The 20,521-nt window shown below is 42.3% G+C and overlaps 2 protein-coding genes across 3 annotated transcripts in view; one reads left to right on the top strand and one right to left on the bottom strand.

Moving 5' to 3' along the window:
• The window catches only part of LOC126918436 (magnesium-dependent phosphatase 1-like), a 210,474-nt gene that overhangs the window by 177,843 nt on the left and 12,110 nt on the right, over positions 1-20,521 (bottom strand). The window lies entirely within an intron of this gene.
• The window catches only part of LOC126918366 (discoidin domain-containing receptor 2-like), a 159,281-nt gene that overhangs the window by 129,927 nt on the left and 8,833 nt on the right, over positions 1-20,521 (top strand). For both annotated transcript variants that reach the window (XM_050726212.1, XM_050726203.1), the window contains exons 9-14: positions 2,466-2,656; positions 2,937-3,118; positions 6,941-7,063; positions 9,776-9,885; positions 14,054-14,254; positions 15,387-15,479. In XM_050726212.1, coding sequence (XP_050582169.1) covers positions 2,466-2,656; positions 2,937-3,118; positions 6,941-7,063; positions 9,776-9,885; positions 14,054-14,254; positions 15,387-15,479 — 900 coding nt within the window. The remainder of the gene's footprint in view (positions 1-2,465; positions 2,657-2,936; positions 3,119-6,940; positions 7,064-9,775; positions 9,886-14,053; positions 14,255-15,386; positions 15,480-20,521) is intronic.

Here is a 20,521-nt window from a genome sequence, read left to right as displayed (position 1 = left end):
TAGAAGAGCAGATTTTTATGGATTCATGGGAAATTTGTAGGTTCGAAGATACATAGAATACACGTAATATGTAAAAATATATATATTTAATATTTAATAGGTAAAACAATTTTCTATTTACATTTAGGTAAATTTGATTCGGTTAGATTTAATTTTTTCCATTTCTTACTTTAACATGAATTTGCTTAAATATTCACAGTGTGGTAATTCATCGGTTGACAAAATTTACCAAAGTTGGATTAGGTATTTGAAAGAATAAGTAGAAAAGATAACTATTATAAATCGTTGAGGATTACGTAGACAAACAAAGATATTTTATTTATTTCCATTATTTAGTTACAATAACTCGAAATATTCGTTGGAAATATTTCGTGCAAATATTTGAAATCAAATGATAACGGTACGATACAATACTGGCACCACGACACTCGGTTACGGTGAAAGGAAACGGTGTGGACACAAAGGATTTGCGGCTTTCGCTGTTATAGTAAATATTACTACTAATAATATTAGCTTTCGTGATAGGCCTACGGTTTCGCGTCGATTTCGCGTCTACCTTGTGCAAACACCACGGTTTACCGATTTTAGTACCTTGCTTAGGTTCCGATGAAACGATGTTTGCCAACTGTCGGCATAAAATGATTGCAAAACAGTCATATGCAATATATATATCGTTATCGTCGTGAGACGAAAGAAATACGTTGAAACGATTTATATTTTCACGAATGATATTTAAAGTACAATTTAATCTCAATGCATTTAAACATTTAAAAACGAAATTGTGAAGGCACACAAACAAATTACTCTGCATATCATACACATCTGTAACACAGTATAAATTCGATCTAAGAAATTTAAAATTACAAAGATTCCCAGATAAATAGAATTTCAGTAGCATTCCAATACATCTAAAAGATTAAAAAAAAAAAAAAGAATAAGAAGATGCTCAAATAAATCACTCTATACATCATATGCATTTACAATAGGCTATAAATCCAAAATATCCAAGAAATGTAAGAAAAATAATCAGACAAATTTTTAACAAAATTTCTCTCTATATTATACTCTTAAAAACTCCTTCAATTAGCGAGGAATACTTTTAAGATTCTTATTCTGCGAATTATGAAAGCAACCTACTTGATTATAAAGATGTTCTAATAACGTGGAATTCCGCAACATCCTTTTCCAACTTTACAACCATTCACAGTACTCCATGACGGCGGAAGCCACCTTCCAATAAACTTTCCATCCGTCGTGCTCGTTAGTAGATGTCCAATAACGGACATCCTCGGGCAATATATCGAGTTTGTATGGCACGAATGTCTCCAGACGAGATTCTCGAGCCACGTCGTAACTCGGACGCGACCTACACGTTTCAACATTGATCTTCAACCTTGGCTCCGCTTTGTGCAACCTAATATTGCCGTTCGAAGAATGTCCTAAAAGAGAACCGTACAGACGAGTGCTTCAAGTGCACGTACGAACGTTTTACCACCCTTTGACGAATATCTGACGTGCACTTAAGTTGAACGGCGAAACTCGCCGAGTAAAAAGTATCCACTCGAAAAACGATGCACTTTCGTCGCTACAAAAGACGCCTTAAAGCCGGCTTTCCAGTCGCGCTGTTCTCTTTAACGGTCCATCCTCTTCGGCTAATGGTTGTCGTACAGCTTAAAAAATACCGTCACTCTTTAGCAACGATTCAAAGGTCACAATCGTGAGTTTGTGAGTTTTATTAAATCTAGCCTAATTTGGTACATACATACGTAGATACATATTTCGTTTGAAAGACTCTTCGTTGGAACAGTGGAATACGGTGGAACTCCATTTATCTGAACTTGTGGCGGGACAAATATTAATATGTATAATTGGAGTTTGTATAAAATAGGTTATCGCTACTTACCGTTTCCCAATCACATAACAGGAACTCACGTTCAGATAAGTGAATTCATCGAGCAAAAGTTCAGTGAATCGGGCATTAACTACAATTTCGTCCGAGTAAATAGAGTTCTACTCTAAATGAATTTTCCCGAAATATTAAAAATACTTAAAATTCGTATTTATTTAGAAGATTCGGTGTTTAGAAGCATACGGATTATTCTTTGTCAAATTAAAGATTTCATCACACGTACCACCTTTCTTCTCAACTCTTCCTTGTTGTTTGGCTAACACAGACCTAATCTTCAAAATGAAGAAAGCAAAGCTTCCAACTGAACGAAATACTAGAATACAAATTCCAGTCGATTTCTCGACGGTGCAACCCTGTTTCCATTCTACGCTATCGGCACGGTGTCGGATAAACATAAAAGTACCAGACATTTTCACACCCTAGCGAATCCGAACTCTGCGTATTCCCGTAGCCACCTCCCATTCGCAATCCCACACGATGCATCATCGAAACACAGGGAAATCCCACGATGGATAATCCGAGTGAAACGAGTATCTCTGTTCTTTCTGTTCGTAAGGTACGCGGGTGGTTCGCTACCGACACTGCCGCGGGACTTAGGGAACCGTTTTCTGGACATCGTGAAACTCGACGACTATCAAGAACCCTACCAGGCCTTGAAGTACGCACCGTACTACAGCTACAGCACCGTCGTTATGGAGATGAAAGACATGATGCTGAACAACAAGGGCAGCAACATCAATCACTCAGGTATGCCGTGCTCCGTACACGGTCGCCCCGCGTTGTTTTGCGTGCATACATACATACGTACGCGTACCACGCGCGTGCACACACGCGTATCAACCGTATATTTATACGCTGGTGCACGTTGGTCCCTGTGCTCGCTACGAGCTACCGCTGCTACGCGTACGTATGTACCAAACAACAAAGCATTCGCCTGACCGCAATCAATACACTGTCCCCCTGCACTCTCTTCTCCCTACCCTCCCCCTGTTCCGCGCCTGTTCCTCCTTTGCTATATCATCCGCAGCGGTGTACGCGAATGGTGCAGTTGACACATCGTACGATTATGCGGTACCGGAACTCGGCACGGTGCCCCTGCTCAACCAGGACAGCACAGGACGCGGGCCTGCCGTTTCCAGCGGCACCAGCGACCAGGACAGCATCTTCTCCAAGACTTCTTCGCGTGGCAACAAGACAGAAAACAAAAAGGTACGAATCGCCCTTACTTTGGTACGAGTTGCAACGAGCAGCAATTCGATTCGAGTGCAGTCGCGTCGCGTTAAATGGATGACACTAGGGTCTGCGAGATGTTGAGATTCAATTCGTAGGAAAGTATCTAATGCTGTATCCATGTCGATGTCCGTGAACAAATCATAGATCGCGTTCGATAGTAGCGTAAACGCATTCTCCAGCGGGTATTGTTTATTCGAGAGATGATATATTAACGCGTTGACCACGGAGTTGAGATTGCGATGGTTCAGCGTGAGTGAATTTTTTTATTTCTTAACACGCTGAGTGCTAATGACGCCGACGTGGTGTCGCTCGTCTTCTGCAGCAGCCAGGTCATGACACCGCTGTGGAATTATCCGCACTCAACGTTTTAAAGGATCTGTTCACGACACGTCTGGTTGTACTCTGCTCGCGAGTTGTTCGCAAGTTCCAACGTAAATACAATGCATTTATTCGCGATAAGAATGCCAACAACTCGCTACCTGGTGGCGAACAGTTTTATACGAAGCCCCGACGTAACGCTGCTTTCGTAAAATAAACAAATGTATGTATCTGACTCGCAATCAATGGAGAAGAAATATACTCGCAATTCCCTATGCCTCCTTCGATAATTGGCCAGATAGTCTACCTACTCAGAACCAGTTAACGCAATACTACTGCATTTGTACGATTTCTGTCTGAGTTTATCGAGGTGTTTTATGAGATGATTATTCTCCCGATGGAACTAGTTGCTCGTAATTTTTATTACGAGTATTTTATTCGAAATTAACAAGGGAAATTCGAGCACGCTTGTAGCCGAGTTAGAGGAAATAAAAGTTGAATACAACGTCGGAGTGAATACCGTAATTTATTACTTAGGAGATAATCTGGAACGTAACGTGTATTTGCAAACATTTTCATAATGTACGTTAAAACTGCTCTCCGAATGGGTCGGATCTTTGATATGCAAACTCTAATTCGATTTCGCAACGCGAAGATATGCAAAATGGCGTACGGGGAGACGAGTGGGGTGGGACTGAATAGGTAGAACGCGTATCGGGACCGATAAAACGGCGTCCGGACGACGAAGGAAATAATCGTAACGTTCGATCGCGTACAAAGTAAACGAAAGTCGACGCGCAAAAATTCAACTACGTTATCGCTGGATCTATAAATAATAGCCACCCTTGCTCAAATGTACTTGTATTTCTGCAGTAACCATTAAACGTGCACTCTATTCGTCGAGGGAAAGTTCGCAATTAATAATTTAAATCAATATGGCGGAACGAGTGCAGACCATTTGGGGTAGATATACCTCCCGTGGGTACAGTATAACGTAGCTCGTATCCGGAATACCAGAACGCCGGAACGTGAGGGCGGATGAAGAGAGAAAAGAGTAAAAAAGCGGAGGAGCTACGCACCGTCGACGTCAAACGCGCGAGACGTTCCCCAGGGCTCTCTTTTGGCATAAAAAATCACCGAATCGCGACTAAAGGTCAATACGAATACTTTCGATCGATACCGCGGGCTTTCTATCGGATTAGATAATAATTCGTGTAACCAATGCAATAGATGCAAAATACGTTCCATTGAATCTGGTCGTTAACAGATTTGTTTCGTCGATATTAGTTTTAACTGGTTGAGATAATTTAATTATACGTAGTTTGAATATAGATCGAGCAAAACCAATACAGTCACGTTACGTAAAACTGACAACTGAAAGATTTTTAGATAATACCTCGCTCTGATATACACCATTATTTCCGGAATTAATCCTTAATAATCCTTTGACGAAACTAGCTTCAATCAGTTTTAATTGTGACTGTAATACTGACATTGTATCGACTACCAGTTCGGATGATTGATCTTCAATTTTCCATACTACCCTTCAAAAATTTACTAGATTTTCCAACATTTGACCGAACCAAACCACCCAATATCTATCGTACGATACAATAAAAGTAATAAACGTTGTATCGACCATTTTGCATAAACATCAAGACACCGAGCACGATGGATAACGTTGTTTACGCATAACAAGTAACATAAAAGGTATGCACGCTGGCAAACAAATAAAGTATCGCGCGTATTCAGCAACGTTTCCGCTCAATCTGCAGAATCATTCGATTGATCGGTTTGTCGACGTATAAACGAACTGCCGTCAACGGGCTGCGTCGAACCCTTTCGCGAATACCCTCGGAGCAACCCTCGTGGAATGTATCATCATTACGCGGTCCGGTGGCTTCCGGGCCAGTTCGCTCTGTTAATTGCGGAGAGAAAGCGCGTCGTGTAATCACGTTTGCAATCCTATCTCCCTTCTGCCACCCCCTGTCGTTCTAGCCCTCTCTCTCTCTCGCTCTCTCTCTCTGACTCTCTCCCTCTCTCCGACGTTCTCCCTCTTTTTTTCTCTTTCACGTTTTCGCGTGCTCAACCCATCCCCCAATTTCCGTCGACTCGCGTGCCGACATCGTAGAAATATTACACATAGGGGGTGGTTGATTCGGCAACCTGCGCCTAAATCGGCGCCTACCCGCCGCGATCTGTTGGAATAAAAATACGCCGCGGCAAATTTGTAGCATGCCGGTGATTTATTTTCTGCAACGCGTACGCCGAATACACGCCGTGCCAACCGACGGAACGACGTATTTTTCGAGAATACCGATCTCGTGTTCGCGCGCCCCGTTTCATCGAGCACCCAGTCATCCATCCCCTGTACAACCAACATCTTTGCCCGCCACAGAGTGAAAAGGAATGAATCGATCCGACAGCTGAATACGAATCTGGGTCTTTCGTTCGTCGTGTGAGTTACCTGTTCATTGAACTTCTTTGAATTTTCTATAAGCTTTATGTTTGGCGACGTTATGAATCGCTACCTGCGGAGGTGTACGAATTTTACCTGTAAAGGCTCTTAAAGTCAGAAGTGATAGATTATCGATGGCAAGATTTCTTTCTGACGCGAAGACGCAACACCGACTACCGGACGGAACGATTGCAGTGCGATCGTCACGATTTCCGCGGTATGTAGACAGATTGATTCGAACACAATGCTCCGAAAGTGGTCGTCTACGTCGAGACGTCTGCACGTGATTGACAGACGACAGCGCCACTCGAAACAGTCAAAACATTTCGGGGTGGCTCGTCGAGCCTGGCCTTGACGCATCGTAGCGACGCCAATCATTGTCCCCACGCGATCCGTCATTAGACCCAAACGGCCGTCCTCCGAAAACATCGCGCCAGGGGTTATCGGTGGCTCGATGCAGTTTTACAATGGGACGTGTCGAATGTTATACCCGTCACGTTCGACTGGTCCTTTCGACGCGATCCCTGCTCCCCTTTTTTTTCTCCCTCTCTCTCCATCTCTCTCTCTCTCTCTCTCTCTCTCTCTCTCTCTCTCATCTCCCTCGTTTTATTTCACGTCGGTAACAATGAACGTTTTAACGTAAAATTGAGAGTATCGATGTGACGAACGAGTGTATGCAATTCCCGATCATAGACATATGGAAATTATTCGAAAAATAGATTTTTAGTCGACAGGAAGCTTTCGAGGGATGTCAAATGGATGAAATCGACGATGAACGAGATATTTTATACGGAGAGAGATATAGGCTCCGATTTATAGAGATAATTTTACCATTTAAATTATTGTATAAGTCTGTCGGGTTTGTAATACATCACAGGTAATTTACTGGCACGGGAAACGACGAATAATTCATCCGCTGACCGGCCCCCATGAAACCCTCGTGTTACCGCGGTTAGCGTGATCATAGATCGTTGATTATCGATCGATACCACGAACGATGCATTGTTCTTTCGTTGTTTCAGTCGCCGACTCAACAGGAGGTACTTTCGGCCCTGAAGAGACGTCTGGAGCAGACAAGCGTCCCGCTCTTCCCACGGCATCGCCTCCGCATGCTCTCGAAACTTGCCGAAGGGGCCTTCGGAACGGTAACGACATTGTTATTACGTACCAACCACATATCTATTTTAAATTAGACACGCGAATTGGACGCCACGATCGACGATTCGTCACGTCCACTTCGGTAACGAATTACCCCCGTGTTAGGGTTTGCTTTATTATCCTCTTCGCATTGAAACGTAGATACTTTGTTCATTTTGATCTCGATCTTATACGATAGGTTTCCTCTTAGTCGGTCTTTACGAAACTGGATGTAGGGCTGCATGAATGAGCGATCGATTCAGCTGAAAATATATGCCGAATATTATTTGTAGGTTGTAAATAAAATAAAATAATTTTTGATATTTTGTCTATGAAATATAGATACAATGTATTACGACGAAATGTACGCAAACAAATAACGTTTCATCGACAATTTTCGTTTGCTTTCTTGATCGTGATCCATTTCTTGCAGGGAAATCGTACCATTTTCATTTTCATCTCCATTTGGAGTTTCTAAATTTTTAATTCCTCATTTTCCGTCAATTCTCCTTAATTTTAACCCGCTTTCAGAATATTAAATGGCAAGAATATTTATCTATACTTTATTATTTATCTACGAAAACAGAACTCTTTAATTAAACTTCTTACACACTTCCATCTCCTTACTTTTCTTCTGCTTCAAAATTAGATCCAAAGAATGTCCCCGTCATTCGTTCGATTGAAATTTCCTTTGCGAAGTTCTCTTATTTATCCCTTTGGACTTCGTAACGAAAATATAATTAAAGCGGAGTTCTATTAAAGGAGAACCGGATAAGAGGAAATCCTATTACCTTCTATCAGCGCAATTCCGAAAAAAGACAGTTAGAGACATTTTATCAAAAAAAAAAAAAACAAATATATCCCTACATCGTATAACATCAAGTTTCTTCCGAATGTCGCATAATCGCCCTATATCATTCGCGTTCATCACAGAATCACGAAATTAGCGATCTCGCGTTTTCCAATGGTATTGTATAGTACGTCATATCATCGGGGCGGCGCTGTAACCTCAAACCTAACCTCTCTATGCGATTCCCGCAACATTATCATAATACACTGGCTGTTTATAAAGTGTCGCTTTACCCCGCTAATACAGACCAACGGAAACACCTACTGAAATAGCATCGAGCCACACAGGGTTAAATTACAAACGGCCGATATTACGAACGAACCGGATGTTGCGTTGGTAGCACTGCTCGCGCAACCAATCGACAACAACGAACGACAGAGGCATCGTGACGGGTATTCCCAGCCGTCGATTTTGCATGAATTCGGGAATACGCGCGATACGCGTCTAGCTTTCCTTGCACGGTGGTGGTTAAACGACAACCAGAGAACACCGTAGCGACGAGAGAAACCGAGAGTAGAGCCAGTGAGAGAGAAATCAATCCGTTTGTTGACTGTACACGGACAATTCGCCACTGGCTACGCGCAACAATACGTCGATTAACGAAGTGTCCACCCTGTTATTCTTCCCGTCACAATAGCGCCTCGTCTAGCTCGTCGAGGATAATCAGTTTCGAATGCGTTAGAGCGGCTAATAATTCCCTTTTGTTTCCTATCCGGCCGCTGGCACACCGTTAATGACCGGGCCAAGAGAGATGCTTCTCTCCCGTTCGAGTTTCGGCCGTGTCAGCCGACCGCTGCATCTACATGCACGCGATCGCTTTGACTTCGAAATCTCGACCGCGGATCAAGCACGGAATTAATCGTTGTTCCTTCTACACAGGGTAATGGTGTCGGTTACCATGAGAAAATTACTAATTTCCCAGGTGGATTTCAATGTATATCGTATGTGGTAGCGACGCTCGAATGTTAATTGTTTAACCCATTCGCTTTTATTAAAATACAGCCTAATCCTATACCTGCGATCGCTGTTCTAACGAACGACCTACTGCTTTGTAGAATCGATGGATAATTTTTGTTGACACGCTTAAAGCATGAAGACGCGGCAATCGCGTCGGTAACGTTACTTGGTTAATTGCATCCAGGTAATTCGTACGTCGATAGCAAAGAATGTGTTGGGCTTGATGCGAACGATGTCGTAGCAGTGACGCTATGCCATTCGGTGAATCAAAGGAGCATTGCTCCAGTTTTCAGTAATTTGAATAAAATAACAAAAACTAGCTGAAAATCAAATCGGTTTTTAAAGCGTGCTATAAATTCAAAGTCGACTGGTATGTTCGTAGTGACAAGCTTTCCTGTTTTTGAATATGAAATCTGTACTTTTCTCTCTCTCTCTTCCGATAAATACAATTTCGATATTGTTAACCCCGTATCGCTGCGAACCTGTCAATTAATGTATTTCTAATAACGCGATGCACGCAAACATACAGTATCGCTGTTGAAAATGTAAAGCTGAATCACGCGATGTCACCGCTACGAAACTGAAACGATATCGTATCGCTCGTGTGTATCGGACCTTATCTGACTTCCGGTGTCTGACTGGCCGCTATCGACGGCCATCTTCCACAAACGTGGCGGCGAGTATAATCGTTCCGGTGAAAGTTTCGCGATAAATTCGCCGTACGACGAATAATCTAATTCAGGGATCATCCATTCTCGTTAGACTAATTTGTAGCTTTAACGAGCAGCTCGCGATACCCAGACATTTTATTCTGTAATAAACGGTCGGCACCGGGAGAATTCTTCTTCATAGCCGACCGATCCCAAACGAAAACGATTCCCGTGTAAAATGTAAACAAATTATGCCCATAAAGGTGTACGTGGCGGAAGCAGAAGGGATCCCGGAATACGGAACGACGACCACCGTTGGCAAGCGTCTCGTCGCCGTCAAATTTTTACTGCCGGAAGCCAGCGAGAAAGAAAAGTGAGTATAGAAAAGTTGCGCGCATCGCTCGCACGCAATTTGCATTCCGTTTCGCCGTTACAACGAGCTCGATCGAGCCATTGCTCCGCATCTTCTTGTCCCGCTTTTCTCGACGTCAGGGCGATAAACATTTTACAACCGCGGAAGAACGGTCTCAGTTACGCGAGACCTGATTTTACGCAAGATTTCTTCTTCTATTCAACCAAGGCCGTACTTTTCAAAGAGTCTGCTGATCACCGGGAAAGATGTTGGTGATAAGAAAGATGAAAGATCGGCTCGTTTCGACTAATTTTTTCTATTTAATTTATCCTGCCTCGATAGTACAAGATAGCGGTAGATTTAATAAGACGAGAATTCGAAGTTTTCGAAGCACCGACTTTTATTTATTAATTGCCATGGAAAATGGCAGCAAATTCTAAATAGTGGATATTGCAATATTACCAATGTCTTCGAAGCAATGGAAAAAACAAAAAGCGGAGGAGAAAGAAATAGAAAGAGAAGAAATAGAAGGAAGCGTAAAACAGGAGAGAGAGTTAAAGCGGAAGGGAAAGAAGAAAGATAACGTTTATTCTAAGATTCAAGTAGAAATAGCCCAATACTTCCCTAACGTAAGACGTTATTGCCCTATCTTTCAACTATCCAATTGGAAAACCTGATTAAAAAGAAGCCCGGATTACCTACCTTAAATGTTTCGTTAAAATCGGCAATCCAAAGTAGAAGTCCTCTGCTTACAAGCAACAGTAGTCGTTATAACAAAGAGACGCTTCTAACACTTCTCGTATAGAAAATAATGACTAGAACCTATCTACAAAATCTCTCTCAAACCCATTCAAAAGTATTGCGATTAAAACCAAAAAAGAAACATAAATGGCACCGTTCGTGGAAACGGCGTCCTCGATACCGATGCTACCTGCAAGATACACAATGGCTGGTGAGCATAACGCAACGAAATCGGGTCTATTTCGCTAGCAGCACCGTACACAGGAGCAACGTAGGTCGTGATACAAACCGATTGCGAATGCATCGAGCGATCGCCATCCCCGGAATAGCTGCCCTGTGCATAAAATTCATAGCGTTGCTGGCTCTTCCCGAATGTGTCCCGGTTTTTCTTTTCCTCCGAAACCGGGGCCACCGGTTCTCTCTGTCCCTCTCCTCTTGGTTCTAGCGGTCGCATCGTGGCCGTGTCGTTTTATAGAGGAAACCACACGGCGGTGAAACGTCCAGATATACCGGCGAAGACGATCGTTCTCGCGGCTATCAAGCTAGACATCAGAAAAAGGCCAGTTCGATTCTACGAATGGAATAGATTTGCATACAATGACCAAAGAGATAGGGTATCGGGAGTTCGCCGCGCTTCGTGGCGACGCGAAAGAGGAATCATAGGGTGGTTGGCCAGGGGACAGGAAGAGCAAACCAAACGAATCCACCAGGGACAGACGACAAAGCTTTCTTCCGAAACGAATATCGACAACGTCCATCGGACATCGTTGCAGTTCCCTGCAGCTTTTGTGACCGAGAAACTCTGTGCAATGGAGGGGATAAGGAAAGTTTCATCGTCGCGAATGAGTTATCTGATGCTTGCTGAAAAGGAGAACGGAAAAACGATTCGCCTTCGAGACTTTTAAGGCCGTGACGTTCTAGTTTCTAACTAATTTCGATGATGTCGCACGGGTGATGACAAGAAGGATGCGAAAGACGAGTCGTTTACGTAGTCTATTTAGTTCGTAGAAGATTTTTCTTCTTCTTTGAGCTTTTAGCGAGGAGATCCTGGGAAAAGTGCTCCACTAACGTACAGTTTGCTCCAGCGTCTTAAAGCACACGCTTCGACGCGGTGTAATATCTTTCTCCTTAGAATGGTATTTTACATGCAAAGCTTCTTCGCTGTTTCTCTTTATCTTTAGCATCGTACAATTTTTTTTTTTTTTATGAAATACTACATTCTCTTTACATCTCAACCAATCGTACGTGACTGCGATAGGTCTAAGATTAGGTTTCAATTAGATCACATAATTCTGTAATCATTTATAACCCATTAATATCACTGGGACATTTCAATGAATATAAAAAATGGTAAGCGTGTAACATAAAATGATAAAAGAAGAACATACTTAATCAAAGCTGCCAATGTCACCCACCAATGATCAACACGGCAACATGTCAATTTCAATGGGAAAATCAATGCCTCGCTTTCGAGCTGATTCAATAGATTTCGAAACTCTCCTCGCAGTATCAACAGAGGTAATCGCGTTCATGATTTATCACGTATACCAATCGTTTCTACTAATATACTCTTGTCGTTCCGCTTTATCGTGATTTGTGTAAATATCGGTGATTCAAAGACCAGCGGCGCACGCAGCGTCGTAAATAAAAAACGAAACGATCCGACCCATGGTTCCTCCGTGGTTTCCACGGTTCTTCGAATGTCTGCTCACGCAACAAGTCTCCCACCGCGAGGATGACTTATCGCGCCCCTATCGTGACTGGAACTTGCTCCACTTCCTTTTCCACCTCGCGCTTCCACCTTGTGCTTTCAACTTATCCACGTGATCTCACCATCAAAGACAAAAAAATCTCGTCTTTCTTCGGCTTTCACTTTGCAAATGTTTGATGGTCTCTTAACGATCCAACCAATTCAACTTTCTCGTCCAAACACGCAACACGAATACCAGCTCGCTCTTGACGACTGGTCTACGTTCACGAAAGATCCTGCACACAACAAATAAGGAATGTTTTATGCGTTATAGCCGATATCAAGATACATACAGGTATCGACTCTCTTGGTGGCGTACGCTTTGTTCAAAACAACGTTAAATAACGAGCCGGTTAATGTTCTGCCGGTCATATTCTCGTTAAAAAACAGCACGTTGAATTCTTCGATCCCGGATACGCGATATGATTTAATCGCGTTCACGTTTCCCGGCTCTGAGCACCCTTTTACCGTTCCATCGTTTCGTGTTTCGTTCATTATTGAAGAGAGTTTTTCTCCCTCCGTTAACAATCGCGGCCATTTTTCGGGGAATATGTATAACTTCGGTCCTCCAACCATCGAACAATGCTTTCAATTTTCACGAACAAACACAGAGTCGTTCGAACATTTCGATTTTGTGAAATCCAATTTTTTTTTTAGAAATAATATTTTTCAACGTAGCTTTACTTTTACGTTCAACTCGATTGCAAGGTCAAAGGCAATATTACCACTGTAGTTCAGCTTTGTTCGGACACTTCTCATTATATCCGTGTTTCTTTACTCGCCAATATTTTTATCTCTCGATTTCTTGCCTTGCCTATCTTCCATGAATATTCATTCGAAAAATGAATCGCGCCTCTTAGGCTTATCCCTGCGGAACAGATAGCGTAACGACGTTCCCTGGACGCTTGATCACGCGGACATTTGATAAGGAGAATCGGAAAACGATGGACAAGCTGCAATTAACGCGCTCCACCTACGGACATCGAGACGGGCAACGTATTATTTCGCTTACAATTTAGCCCCATCATGGATATATTTGTCGCCCACGCGACGTTCCGAGGTGTCAGGACCATGGAACGCACCAGAATTCGCAGTTTATGGAGAATCGATACGAGCCACGTAGTTTTGTTAACGGCCGCATTAAGCTATCACGCGAGAGTGCCATTACCAAGTCGATCGTAAGTAAGGCTGAAGTAACGATGCTGCGTGGAAACGCGTCTTGTTACCGCGTTTCTGAAAAGCAGAGCTTCCTTCGACACGGCTACGTCTTGGACTCGTTTTACCTCCGGTGCCTGCATACAAACGAAACGCCGAAACTTTCTTCGAAAATCTTACGGTTATTTCGCGCGATGGACACTGCCGAGCCAAGCAATGGCTCCATTTGCTTTAACAATCTTCCAGTTGCCTCGGGTCGATGTAAAATTGGACGCTGTGTACGGTTTTCTACGTTTATACTTGTTTTTTTTCTCTTTTTATTTCTTTTTTATCGTACGGAATTTCTGTTTATGTACACGGGTCTTGGCGATAGAAATTTGAAGAAGATAACAAGTAACAAGATTACCTAAGAAAAGAACACGTTAGAATGCAGAAAAGAAATTGGAATTCAGATGTTTCGTTTTGTCGAACGATCGAATCATCTAAACCAAATATTCGTAGGTAATAAAGCCACGAGTTAGTAAATCCTATGGATCTGTTAAGGATGGATTTCCAACGAGACGTCAGGATCCTGGCAGCTCTAGAGGATCGCAATATCGCCCGAGTCCTGGGTGCTTGCTGCCGCGAAGAGCCATATTGCGTAGTAATGGAGTACCTGGAACATGGAGATCTCTGCCAATTCCTCAAGACGCATATCACTGCCGAAGATGCCCATTCCATGCCGATCGGTGTCAAAACGCTCAGGTAACTATCCATTTAACGACGCTAGAAAACCAATCATCCGCGGATGTTCGTGTACCGAATGCGAATAATATGCAACAGTATGAAAAGTATCCGAAGTAGAATACCTCGTTACAGCATTTAGAAAATGAAATCACAGTTTAATAAACTTTAGGCAGTAAATAAAAATTGCATCAAGTAGAGATGGGATCTTGGAAATATCTTTCAAATAGTAAAATCGAAACTATCTGCGTACTTTCAAACACCCAATGAGTGACGATTTCGGAAAAAAGAGAAAATACTTTTAAGTAGATTCGAATCTTCACAAGGTGGGTTAGAACCCTTTGCAAGTATCCCGAGTAAGCGGTACTTTCAAGTACAATCAAACTTTCAGCAAGGAGGTTCGAGCCTTTTATGAGTACTTTAACCAGAAGATTAGTCTGTGTAATAGCTTTCCATCTACAACATCGAACTCTAGTAAAATCTTAATCCACGTTGTACATAATCTATAGTATTTACGCTACTTTCGCGTAATTTCATTTTTTCAAGTGTCTAAATATTATACTTATAACTACACGTCGTATTTTACAGTATTCACCAACGTTATATCACTTTACAAGTACAGAAACTGCAATAAAACATCAGAAACTGTAACGAATATCGTTCGGATCCTACGAAACTTTCGTATGAGAATTGACCCGGATTCGCAAGTACACAGTGAGATTGATGCCATGCCTACGAGGCTAGCGTCGAGGCAACGCGTGAAAATTAATCAAACGCTAGAATTTCAATAACTCCTCCGGTGAAACATCGGCGTTCGTCAGCAAGACTCGTGGTTTAGTTCCATCCGCTGTGGCGAGGCGTCGCGAAGTTAACACCCAATAAGTTTCGCGCAGGTTGGAGTTTGAAGCGTTTATTAATCGTGAGCGACGTAGCCTTCGAGTACAGTCAGCAACCCCCTTCGCGTTCCGTCGTTTCCGACGAACCCATCCGTCTCTTTCCAACCAACCAGGCCTTCCTCTTCTCTGTTCCTCTATCTGCCTTTCCTATCACCCTCCCCCTCCCTCTTTCCTTGACTCACCCCATCTCTGAAAAGCTTGCAGTCTCACGCCTTAACTTCGTCCTCTTGCAACTCACGCCGCTTTCCTCGTTTCAGTTTCAACTGTCTCATCTACATGGCGGCGCAAATCGCGTCGGGCATGCGGTACCTGGAGAATCTGAACTTCGTGCACCGGGATCTGGCTACTAGGTGAGTACGACGAGAAGTTCGAGCGAACGTATCCGGCCGGATCTCTCTTTCCCACGAGGATAAACGCGTCTTAGCGGCGCACATCCAAACTATCATCGTTTCGTCCGTAGCGCAGATGTTTTGTTACTCTAAATAGGAGGAGTCGACAAGAAAGAGAGAAGACAGAGAGATACGTAAATGTTGTTTCGACTTCTAGCCCGTGGAATACAACAGGGAATGCGTATAAATGACGTCCTTTAATCAAGCTGTTTCGTACTCTTCGCGATTTCATTTCCCTTTAACCGCTCGTCGCGTCGGCGCAACACAGATGTAGCTACGAATACGGAGAAAGCAATTTTCGAGGTTCCTGAAAGGATTACCGTGATGTGATATTCCATAGAGGAAGACGAATTTCTGTAGCTTTCGCTTTGGAATATAATCCTGTGTTTTCGTACTTACATTCGATTCCGAATGGCATTTTCTGGTTTTTCACCCACTATTTCGTTTCTATAAGACACTATGCGAGCTAAGAAAATTTTACTTCCTTATTCTATGATTACACATACTTGTATACAAAATATTCCAGTAGCGTGATTATTATTTTGTACCGGTAAAGATGTGTATCGTAATTTTGAAAGTTACTTTTGTGTTATTTATCCACAATGTTTATAAAAGAAATCGTATAATTGATATGCCTCTAAGCATTCTGGAAATATTGATATGTGGTATAAAAATAAAATTGAACGAATTGACGATTAACGAAATGGTCAGAAATAAACACCGCTTAAAGAAGTGGTTCTTTGGAACGTGATAAGCATCAGTTCGCAGGAAAGCGAAAACCCGATATCGGGGTTTGTCGCTGAAGTTGAAATTAAATTATAGCTTTCCCAGAGCGCATTTCCATAAGCCCCCAAAACAAACGAAGCCGCAAAACCACATGGGAAATCAGCGATTCGTTAGCGATACGTCGAGCGGAAAATAGCAAGAACGGTAGTTTATTTTCCCGTGGAATAACGATTAAACGTGTACGTTGCAGTCATTATCGGCTATGCGTCAACATCAAAATTGTTTGCTCGATTTATTACAACTATAAATTAATTCGACCTGGTTGTTCGTAAAATCCGGCGTAACTTTCCAGTCGTACGAAATTATCACAGCACGAATCTCCTAGCAACGTACCAGTATCAAAATTACATTCGATGCGATAGGAAGGCTCGATAAACTTTTATAGAGTGCACAAGCGTGACACCCCCTTGAAAGAGTATTTTCGTAATATGGGACATTTCCAATTCTACGAAACGTTTCGATATCGGTGCGATCAATTTTATTTCGATGTGTTTCACGCGTCATTCAATTTCGCCAATATTGTTCCTCGCCCAGTACGTGATAGTAATAGTCCACTATATTTATATTTTTCAATTAATCGACCCGAAATAAAATTGCTCGAATATATTTTATATCTAACTGTATTTCATAAAAAAAAAATTACTTCGCTTAATATAGGTATTTACTTTATTTTTATTGATATCGACGATACAATAGATTTGCTAAAAATTTCGGAGAAAATCCTAAAGACTAACAAATGCTCTGTTATTGGCCAATAGAACTGGATGATCTTTGACATCCCGCACAAGGCGTATAATATCCAGGATCAGAAACCCTTGACTTTCACAGACAAAAGCGTATATGTACAGCCGGTATGCAACGAAACCCATCCATGTTCCTGTTATTGAAATGCAATGGCCATCCCCGTTGAATCGATGGGAAGTATAGATGCACATATGTGCATATGTGCTCTACATACATATTCACGCTAACCGCGGTGCTCTTACAACACGTGGAACCTAGTTTCCGGTTGACCAGTGTCTCTCAAACGATCGCTCGTAAATCTTAATAGAATACCAGGATGCGCTTCCTGTACGTTCTCTCCGTAGTATTATTAGAAGCAGATTTAAGTCGATCTCATCATCATCTGCGCCATTCCCTAAATACATCAGACATTTTTATTTCCTTTTATGCTTCGATAACAATTAATTTAACATTGACTTTAGAAAAATGATATTTAATTATTTTCATATTATCGGTCGCAAGTCCAATGTTTCTGATGCAAAGCATAATGTTTCCTGTATTTTTCTTCCTCTTTCTTTAGTTACGATGTAGATTAATTATAAAGATGGAAATTCCAAACATCAAAGTTCGTACAGTCCGAGTCCTCAAACGATCGGACGAAAGAAAACGTATTTCTCGGTTGCCACAAAGCTTTAAACGGCCCTTTGTCGATTCAAAGAGAAGATTCTTGTTGTGAAATTGCAAAAACTAAAGTTATTTTACTATCAGCTTTATTAAATCTTCGCGTATAACATGCGATATCCGTGATCGCGAGAGAGCTGCACACAAGATCCGTCACACACGAATTTCAACTTTTCACGAATAAACGGAGAACCGAAAAATAACCGAGCTCTGTTTGAACATTAACGAAAACACGAAGTTGCAGGTTCGTTGGGCAATGTTTAACAAGGAACGTTTCATAAAATAGAATTTTGCAATTCGTTCAAACAAAATTCGTGGCCCACTGGAGTATTTCTTAAACAATTAAACACGCGTCACATGTTTTTTCATTCTTTGTTTTACCATTTAACCTATTTGACCACGGCTGAAATATTTATATTTCAATGGAAAATTCAATGCAAAATTCAATTAACAAGGTAACAATGCTCGAAATCAGAAGAGAAAAATAACTGTAAATAACTCGATGAATTTGACTCGTTAAATTTTATCAGGCCGAATCGTGACTCGTTCGATTTTCGAGAATTCGTAACGAGGCGGCGAGAGGACGTTCGACGAAAATATTTAACCGGCTTTTACCGAGCTGGTCGTCGAACGTGAACGACCTGTTGTCGCACGATGTAACTGGAGAGCAGCCGCAAACGCGGTGAATCCATTTGCAAAGGAATCAGAATTTCATGGTGGCCCGGAATTTAATCAAAACGTAATGCCGTAGATAAACGTCCGTCCGGATGATAGGCGTTGACGCGACGAACCGACGATTTCCAGCGAAACATATGATTCTGCGGGAATTTCGTCATGATCGCAGCGTAAATTCTTCCGCTGACTGTAACGCGTTGAAAGAGCAACGTCCACGATAGGTGGCCCATCCTGTGCTCGTTCTCTTTTATAAACCTGATTCCTTCCGTCCATCGAAACATCACGCGTGCATCGCGTGCCACGACCAATTAAGCTCGCATCGTGAAAAAGGAACTGCTTTCTGTGAAGTCTGAAGTAGCCCTGAAAGAGGAATTAAAAGATCAGCTTATTACAGACCTCTTACGAACCTCGTAATCCAAAGCTTATAATCTTCGTCTATAAAAATTCTCTTTCAAGAACAGGTAACTTTATACCTCTGTTACATTCCTACATGTTCTCTTCTTGATTCATAGTCAATGACTCGTTACTTTTCGAACTTTGTCGTATGCATGGGATAACATTGATTGACCAACATATTGTAGTCAGATATAAAGAAAGAATATTTCATATTCGAATTTGAAACCCGAGATTTGAAGTACTTTTCAGAGGGTAAGATAAATCTCGCTGGGAATCAATCGAGGTTTAAGCGAGCATGATGAAAATCTGAGTGAAGGTAAAAGGGAAAGAATCAATTGGAAGGGGCGAGTTCACGTATGTATCGCCGGTGTCGGAGAAGCTCCGCAACCCCGACTGCCTATCCTAACACTCGCCAGCCAATTTCTCCTGGCACCTTATTTTATTCGCGAGTGCGCGCCGTATAAAGTCATTCTCGGAGCCGGACCAAGTGGAAAAGAGGAAAGAATCGATCGCTGATCAAACGGTAATGCAATTCAATTGGCACGATCGAAAAAAGGACGAGAACGGACGGAAGGGTTCTTCTTTGTACGTGTAGACGTGTGTATACGTACGTATATTCGTGTGCGCCTATAATAGCGGAGGAAAGGAAGAACGTGCGTGTGATCGGGATATAAGAGAGTATATGAGTAAGCGCGTATGAGTGAAACACTTAAGGATAAAGAGAAAGACGATAGAAAGGAGCAGCACACAAGCATACACATACACAAAATGGTTCTATGTGATCGTCAGGATAAGAGCAATACCAATAGCGATGGTGGAGGTTCGTGATGGTGATGGTGTTACCAGAAACGGCAATAGTGGTCGCACACGCCGCAAGAACGTGTAGCTCGATCATGGAGAACGAAGAAGACTCAATGTAGGTACTCCAACCCCGACTAAGCGTGGCTCTTCCTTTGTTCCGACTTCGATTACAAATGTAGAGAATAGCTTTCTCTACCTCCCACATCTTTCTACCGTCCCTTTCTTCTTTTCCTCTCTTACTCGCTTCCTTTCTCTTTTTTTTTTTTAGATCATTCACCTCTCCCATCACCCTCTTTCTAGCGACAAGAGCAACCTCTGCTACTCGGTTTTCGATCTGACGGCGTCGAGACATCACGAGGTCGAAGTCCGGCCGATCGCACACAGGGCCTTCGAACTCCTTGGCTCGACGACTAACGCAAGAGCATCGCCGAAGACACTTGAACGCAGTGACAATCGATAATAGCCGTACGAGTGACTCTTCTCGAGTTGTCGAGGAAAAGTAGATACCCTCTGTCTTCGGGGAGGATTCGTTCGTCTGAACTCGAGCAAGAAGTCTTCTGTCGCGCATTACGGTCCCCCTGAATATTTTAAAACCCTCTTTGATGAATAACTTAATACCGGGACTGAGTAGTACCTAAGTAACGAAAAATCGTAAGCAAAGTCTACAGAGAGTGTGGAAAGCTCGCGAGCAGTATTTATAAAATATAATTAGCAACGGAGTACAGTTTAATAGAGTAGTTCGAATTAGAACATCAGTGGTTTGAGGTTGGTTCGTCAGTCGTTAGCTATCGCCGCTTGTCGCGAAATCCAATTATAATCGAGTCAAACATACTGGTATCTGCAGATAGACACTTCCACTTAATATAATTCACACAGAGGCTCAATAGGATCCGGCTAGTGAACATTGCTTATTGCATTAACGTTCTGAACCAGGACTTCCG

The sequence above is a fragment of the Bombus affinis genome, chromosome 1 (assembly GCF_024516045.1).
Source record: "Bombus affinis isolate iyBomAffi1 chromosome 1, iyBomAffi1.2, whole genome shotgun sequence".
Lineage (NCBI taxonomy): Eukaryota > Metazoa > Arthropoda > Insecta > Hymenoptera > Apidae > Bombus > Bombus affinis.
This window is presented reverse-complemented; position numbering and strand designations above follow the sequence as displayed.